This window comes from Cyclopterus lumpus, chromosome 1 (assembly GCF_009769545.1).
Source record: "Cyclopterus lumpus isolate fCycLum1 chromosome 1, fCycLum1.pri, whole genome shotgun sequence".
NCBI classification, from domain to species: domain Eukaryota; kingdom Metazoa; phylum Chordata; class Actinopteri; order Perciformes; family Cyclopteridae; genus Cyclopterus; species Cyclopterus lumpus.
The window spans coordinates 6,506,587-6,514,462 of NC_046966.1; the positions used below are offsets into that span (position 1 = coordinate 6,506,587).

Sequence of the window (7,876 nt, forward strand, 5' to 3'; positions counted from 1 at the left end):
TGTAGTCGGCTGAGGCGCACACAGCTGCGCCAGATCAACGCAGCGCTCGGTTCACTACCGTACCAGAGAAGCGATTTAAATATTTGTTCGTACAGAAGTAATATTTTCTGCAAATTGATAGCGTTCGCATCTGTGAGTACTTTGAGGTCCTTGTACTTTACTTAAGAATGTCTACTTAATTTATCTACTAAACTACATGTATGTGCCATAGTTACTGGTTACTTTTCAAATGTTACATGCACAAACTATGACGAGCTTATTACCAACCAAACATCAATACAGTCGTTAAAATTAGCTCCAACTTGACCAGCTCCAACATCAATGTTACAGAAGTAACAATAACAAACCAGTATAAAACCTATACAATACCAGCAGGGATCATTCCGCTACTTTTACGATTGATACTTACTTGTACTATTTTAGTGAGCTATTGATATTAATGTGATAATTAAATGAAAACACACTACTGCAATAATGTGGTCAATATGCTACTGCATTGATAGTGGTTCCTTAAGACACTGACAAATGAGGCAAACACATGTGAAAATTGTAATACAAATAGATCCATCAGTCTTTATTTTTCCATGCACAGAAATAGCTTTTCAAAATATGTAATGACACGATCTAAGATACAATTTTTAAAGAAATATGTAGATAATCTTTTATAGCTCTAAAAGCCTCAGAAAGACAAAAATAAAGAAGTCACGTTTTTTGATGAACAGACGCCCGATGCTTTGAATTAACCGTCAAGGTTTTACTATTGATGTACAGGATTTTCTCAAGGCTTACTCAAAGAAATATGATCCCAAGTTGATATAGGAGAGTCCCACAGAAGGGTGAATAACCTACCCTTTTGGCTTAGTTTCCACAACATAGTCTAACAGCGGCAAAAGCAAAGAGTGCATAGAGCAAAGCTATGCACTGCATTTAATTAATGTCAAACAATATTCCTTTCCGTCTCCAGGGATTCATTGTCCGCACTTCCTAAAGCACATCCACTTTATCCACACAATTGATCCGTGCCCTTAAGAGCTCATGTTGCATCGACCAAGTAAAAGGGGCTACGGCGTCTGCATAAGGTTGCCGTTTAATCTTGCAGGAATTCAATTTTCATGATTATCTATCCAGAGCCCAGCTTGGACACGTAGCAACACATGTAATTCCTCAGAATCCACCCTGTTGCTACATAATGTAACATAAGCTGTCTGCATATTTGGTAACAAAAAGGAAGACTTTGACAGCCTACTACCAATTTGTGCCACTCATATTGCATTACTGAAAGTGTCCATCATAAGAAGAGTATGCAGAAGAAGGAATGCAGCCAACAATTACAAAACCATACAGGAAACTGACAGATCTGACACCACCTTCCCAAAACCCCAATAAATAATACATTCATGTCAATAAATACTGAAAGACTTAATAAAAGCAAGAGTCTGAACTACGAGTCAGTATAGAACTCCGCAGACAAGTTAAAGTATTCAGTAGTAACTGTGAGGCCGACTCTTGATGGGCCATCTGTGGGTGTCTTTTATGATGCAACAGAGGGGCTCTTGTCTGCTCCAGTCCAATGTCTTAAGCGTAAAAAACTTTGTTATCATACATGGTGAGCAGCAAATCATGTGAAATACAGGTCGCGGTCACATGTTCATACAACCCTGGCTTCACAATCTCCTTCAATGTGTGTTTGTTATGCTCACTGTCTGACAATGTGACAGTAAACACGAACATTAAAATAACAAAAAGGGTATAATAATAAAAACAATACTAAGAAACAAATAATAACTTAGCAATATTTAACATCAAAAACATCACTCCATTTGTTACTGCACCACACTAACTACACCTGGCACTGTAGTAAAGTTTAAGTTGGATGTACGCTACAGGACTTTGGCTACTTCTGTGGGCCAACTCAAGCAGAAAAACTTCACATTTTTCCCTCAGTCTTCCAATGCTGCCCTGTCTCTTGACCTCGGAGCTGCACTGACAAATTCAGTCGCCTTGTAGTGTCGGCAGGGCGGGCTATAGAGCGCCCCATCTGTCGGCAGGCGGAAACTCATTTACCTCCCCAACCTCCGAGTGTGGCTGCTCTCCCAGCGTGAATGTCAGTCTGTATCTCAGCCGCACCTTTTCCTGCAAAAAGAAACCACACGCACACACTCAGCTTGGCGGCTTTCATTATCTCACTGGAACACACGAGATCTAAAGCATTGCAGGGCCGATGCTGTGCAGTACCGAATAATAAAAAAATAGATGACTAGAATTGCACCGTACCGCCAACCAGTCATGGTGCAGTTTACATCCACGCCTGTCCAAAATGTCATTGTTTCATCATCTTAGACATTTGTGTGACATTGTCACAAATAGCATGTGAATTAATGAGTCATGGCCAAATTGTGGTGTGAGAGAGAACTTTGATCCCCAAATGCCAATCAGTTTAATTTGGAGTCTAATTGGATGTTTGTGCCAAAATATCAGCAAGACGGATAACCCCAAAACACATCTTTCAAAACATGTCTCTGGCCATGGCTGTTGCTTGTGGAGGCATGTATAAAAAATGTAATTACAATTTTTTTTAAAACACAGCTGGCTTGAGAAAGTGTTCTGTCAATAAATGTGTTAATTGATGCGTATGAGGACCAAAAAACAGCTCCAGGATGAGATTTACCTTGAGAGGATTTGCAAGCAGCATGACCTGAGTGATGGCAGCAGGGGGAAGGATTGGGTTAAAAGGACCCAGCTCCGTCCCTGTGGGCGCCTGCAGTCTCACTTTCATCGTCTGGTGAATTAGCAGAGCAGACATCCGTGTTCATTAAAACTGATGTGGCAGCCCACTCATTTGAAGTGAAATATTGAACGTAGTAATGAGTCGAACATCTGCAAATACATTTTCTTAAATAAAAAAAAAAAAAGGGACACTGTAGCTCCCTATGCATTGATGGTGGTTTTACCTTGGGCACAGCCGCCTGCAGAGCAAAGCTCCTGACAGGCTGCGGGGCTGTGTTGAGCATGGACGCCACCATCACCAGGACATCGGGTCGGCCTGCTGGACACTCGGTGGCAAAGTGCAGCAGAACACGGACACCGTTTTTGTCGTAAGCCGTCACAGGACTCACTTTACCTTAAACGCGGCACACAAAAGGGGGAAAAGCATGTGTTTATTAGAGATTGAAACACCAGCTCTTACTGGTCCCAGTGTGTGACATTTACTTTCAGATCCACAGTGAAAATGTTGGTGGTTGCAAGGAGGAAGGTGCTTTTCTTTTTTTTTGCTGACATAAAAAAACAACACATGTTTATTAAATTACCCGCACTACAGAAACAGAACAACCTAATCCCATTAGTGATTATCCTCTCTACAGGGAATTATATCAAGGCTGGGAGGTCAGGCAAAACTTTCAGATTAGATTCCTGGAACAATTTGGTTGACAAAAAAAAATTTGAAGTCTATTTGTCATGTATAATTGCAATAAACTACTTTGTGTTAAAATTCAATCTGCTATATCAAATTCTTCAAATTAGATTTTAAAAAAGTGCGCATGTACCCAATACTGCATAGAGGGAGTTGATTTCTTAAACGTAATCAATCCTAATTAAACTACTGTTTATACATTGGCTTTTACTTGCAAATTCACAAAATGACATCCGACCTCTCCAACATAGAATTACAATGAAAAGCAACAACATCCACTGAAATACTCATAAAACATACACGCAATGAAAACACCAAAACAAACATTCAGCCCATTTCATGCAACTCACTTGGTTTGATAGCATCCAAAGGGACAAAGACATTGGCCAGGGACACCTCTTGTCCTTTTCCTGGACTGGCCTGGCTCAGAGGCAGGATGGGGGACAGAGAGTGTAACAGAGGGCTGTCATCTGCCTGGCCCTTAGCAGGCGGGGGAGTGGACCCTGCCTGCGTCTCTCCGAGGGGCAGGGAGATAGACGTGGTGGTGGAGGCGACACCAACTCTGGAGGACGGGGCGGCGGGAGCGAGCATGTCCTCACTCTTGACCAGCAAGCGGCCGAAGTCCATGACAGCAGGCGCGCTGTGTGGATGGATAGTTCAAAAGTCTTTGTCACAAACATGTCATGTCCCATAATGCTCGAACGTACAATGACGGACATAAAAACATCCAGGACGACAAGATAACAGAAGCTGGACGAAAGACACCACCTCGAATGTCAACACAGACACTGGGCAGTCAGGTTTGGGCCTCGATAGCACAATGCAAAGGCACTTGACCTTAGAGGAGAGATTGGGGGCATTTCTATTGCCTCTGAAACGGCTCACAAGATGATTGATGATGAATTTACAGGGCGTCGTTGTGTTCAGCAAGTCACATCCAACATGGCAGATGACATTGAGGAGACTAAACCGTCTCCTCTCTTTATGATCAAATAATCATGGGCGGCACCAACGTGGACCACGTTGCCGTGGTAAACGGGAGAGAGTGTGTGAGAGTGTGTGTGTGTGTGTGTGTGTGTGTGTGTGTGTGTGTGTGTGTGTGTGCACGCGCGCAGCAGCAAAAGAAACTGTTTCATATCATTAAAATAAAATATAATTTAAAGTTTCAATTCAACATCAGTTGAGGTGCGCGCTATATTAGAATATATTTCACCACTTTGCTTTGCTGTCAGACAGCTCTTTCCCGAAGAGGACCTGAAGCCGTTAAACCCGACTTTGCCCTCTTCAAAGCCAACCAAACTCCATTGAGAAAAACAGTAACTTCACCTCGCGGAGCACCGGGGCTGCTGGTCTACCACCGCCTCCATCGGGGAATTTGTACTCTGGGTGTTTTAAAAAGGGTAAGCATGGATGCACCAAATTCACACAATAACACAAACAAACAAACCGATCGAGGCAGCGGCAAACCAGCAACTCTCTCGTTCTGCGTGGTAAAATCACTGTCTTGTCAAAGGAGTCTGGGGGCTTTGAAAACAGCTTCAGCTCCCTATCGAAAAAAAGGGCTGTCTGCAGAAAAGGTAAAGCGGTGAAAATCCTAAATACAGCGTTCCCCCATCCACAGCAGTCGTTACATTGCTGAAGACACTGCTCTTTGAGCGGCTCAGGGTCCCCCACGGATCACTTCCTACCAAAGGCTAATTGAGTGTTGTGGATCTGCCATTTGGAAACTAGTAGTTAAGATGCACTTGACATTTCATATGACAGTGTTGAGGATTTAAACTCAAGTGCTTCAACACCTAATCAGGCCAAGCAGTCAACAATATTATTAATTTAAAAAAAACACTTTTACCATAAAAGCTATCCACCATCTCGTATATTGCGCTGATCCATACTCCATCCCCAGATTTACTTTGTGGCATGCTTATTACTCACATTGTAGGACTGCCCAGATCCAGCAGGGAAAGGTCTTGCAGGTTGTGAGTGAGAGAAGCCGCGTGGGACGCTCCAGGTGGAGTGACGGGGGTGTCTGAGGGAGCAGGTGAGGCTACACTGAATGACTGAGGTGGAGCAGATGGGGCCACGCTGAATGACTGAGGTGGAGCAGTTGAGGCCACGCTGAATGACGGAGGTGGAGCAGATGGGGCCACACTGAATGGCTGAGGTGGAGCAGTTGGGGCCACGCTGAATGACTGAGGTGGAGCAGTTGAGGCCACGCTGAATGACTGAGGTGGAGCAGGTGGGGCCACACTGAATGACTGAGGTGGAGCAGGTGGGGCCACGCTGAATAACTGAGGTGGAGCAGTTGGGGCCACGCTGAATGACTGAGGTGGAGCAGGTGGGGCCACGGTGCTCAATGCTGAGCTGAAGGAAGGTGGGAACATGACTGACGTCGTCGAGACGGATACTGTCGAAACCGGAGGCGTGGAGAAGACGACACCGGGGAGGCTTAAGGCAGAGGCCGTTTTGGGAGACTTGACTGGGTTAAGTGGGTCAGCTGTCAAAGAAAGGGCCTCTGGAAAGAGTGACGATGTCGAGAACGCGGGAGCCGAATGCGAAGTGGTGTCAAAGAAATCAAAATCATGACTGGAATCCTGGAACAAAAAAAACATTGCGATTACCAATAAGATAACATTTGATGAAGAAATTATTGCAATTTATTGAAATACCTGTATAGACGGCAAACCATTATTCAGGTTTACATGTGCTGATTTACTTGGAGCAGGAGTGGGTTCTTTGAGGCCTGTAAATAAACACAAAACATGTCACATAAATATATGTAAAACAAGATTCTCTCTCCAAAAAAAACAAAACAATGTACAATGTTGCCATGAAAACCCCCACCTAAAGACAGTAGCTCTTCATCCAGCAGAGAGAATGCTGCAGAGGGAACACCGGGGCCGAGGGGCCGAGGGTCACTGGCAGCCGACCCATACAGCAGGTCAGCAGGAAGAGACCGGGACGATGTTGGGGTTTGAGAGACGCCCTGGATGTCCAGACCCAGCAGGTCAATCAGAATCTCGGACTGGTTTGTGCGACCTGTGAAAAAAAAACAAAAAAACACCGGTGGTGAGAAAATCAAAGGACGACTCATTTTCTTTTTAAAAAACATTTCTGTCTCATCCAATGATAAAAAGGTTACTGCAATTTGTGATTTCAACTAAATACACCTTACTTGAACCAGCACAATTTGCAAAACCATTAAGAAAAAAGAGAGTTGAAATCAGGCTGCTGTAGAGTGGTTCTTGTGTATACTTATTATTCTATTAGTTACCCATATGTTGCACTTAAACTTAGTGCTTAGTTGGCAGGACATGCTTTGGTATACATTTCCAAACATAATCTATGCTAGGTTTGTCTGACTATAAACATTAATTAGGATTACTGGACATGACTACTGTGACGACCCTCTCACTCTGCAGCTGGGTCCCCGGCCTAACAAGGCTTCCTGGTGGGAGGAGCTCCGAGAGGGCATAAAAGGCGGCACCAAGGGGCGTGTCTGTCTCTCTCTCCATGATGCTACCACTCAGCAGGGCCTGCTGCACCAGCCTTGTCCTGTGCTGCTTGGAGCTTTTTGGGTTGTTGTGGCAATAAACAGGTTGCGTTTTGTGAGATCAATGTGTGGCCTCCCTTTTTGTTACTAGCCGTGAGCTAGGTGGTAACACTACCCATTGTGCATTAAAGCATTGACTAACAATGAGTCGCAGACCCGCAGGAGATTTTATTCAGGTCGACGGACACATTTGCAGAAAGTCTCCCAGTCTTTTTGTTTAACAAATAAGTGCTTCCCAATCTTTTTTCCCCCGGGAACCACATTCACAATACATTTAATAAACATTGCAACACACAGCATTAAAGAGTCGCGATACACACAAAACCGGAAGCTTTTCATGAAAACCGCGTTGCATATTATAATGCCGTGAGCACACAATGAGGACATGCAACTCTCTGCTTGAAACAGTTGAAATGTACCTTGTCTGACTGATAATTGTGTTTGTCGCGCATCCTCAGCCTCTCCATTGACGATCTGTCCTTCCACAAGCTTCTTATAGGAACTAATGACATGGGAGAGGTCATCACTGGCCTGCAGGATGTCTCCTGATCAATGCATTTGAATGAAGAAGAAACGAAAGAAGGTTGGACTGGGTTTGTAACATTTTAACAACAAAAAGAACCGTCACATTGTGACGCTCACAGTAGTTGCTAAATGTAGAGCTGTGTGAGCGGGATGTTTGTTATTTTTAATGAGTCAAGTAGTTGTTGTTGTTCTTGGGAGATCGGTCTTTTGAGACGTTTCCTTCTTGAATTACGAGGGTGAGAGCACGAGTCAACTGGGGAACAGCAACAGGATCTCTTACCCAAGCTGCTTTCGTTGTCCTCCGTCTCGGTGGCCAGTTGAAACACAGTTTGCCTCAACTTGTCGCAATCCCCATACAGCTCCTGGAATAAAACATTTAAAAAAAAGTA

General features: G+C 44.0%; 1 protein-coding gene across 1 annotated transcript in view; it reads right to left on the minus strand.

The window, feature by feature from the left end:
- Positions 1 to 866: 866 nt before the first annotated feature.
- Positions 867 to 7,876, minus strand: part of gga3a (golgi associated, gamma adaptin ear containing, ARF binding protein 3a) — an 11,092-nt gene continuing 4,082 nt past the window's right edge. The window contains exons 9-17 of the mRNA XM_034533386.1: positions 7,768 to 7,849; positions 7,382 to 7,507; positions 6,254 to 6,448; positions 6,079 to 6,152; positions 5,345 to 6,003; positions 3,763 to 4,052; positions 2,952 to 3,121; positions 2,669 to 2,779; positions 867 to 2,133 (exon numbers count right to left, since the gene is read on the minus strand). Of these exons, the coding sequence (XP_034389277.1) occupies positions 2,023 to 2,133; positions 2,669 to 2,779; positions 2,952 to 3,121; positions 3,763 to 4,052; positions 5,345 to 6,003; positions 6,079 to 6,152; positions 6,254 to 6,448; positions 7,382 to 7,507; positions 7,768 to 7,849 (1,818 nt within the window). The 3' untranslated portion in view covers positions 867 to 2,022. The remainder of the gene's footprint in view (positions 2,134 to 2,668; positions 2,780 to 2,951; positions 3,122 to 3,762; positions 4,053 to 5,344; positions 6,004 to 6,078; positions 6,153 to 6,253; positions 6,449 to 7,381; positions 7,508 to 7,767; positions 7,850 to 7,876) is intronic.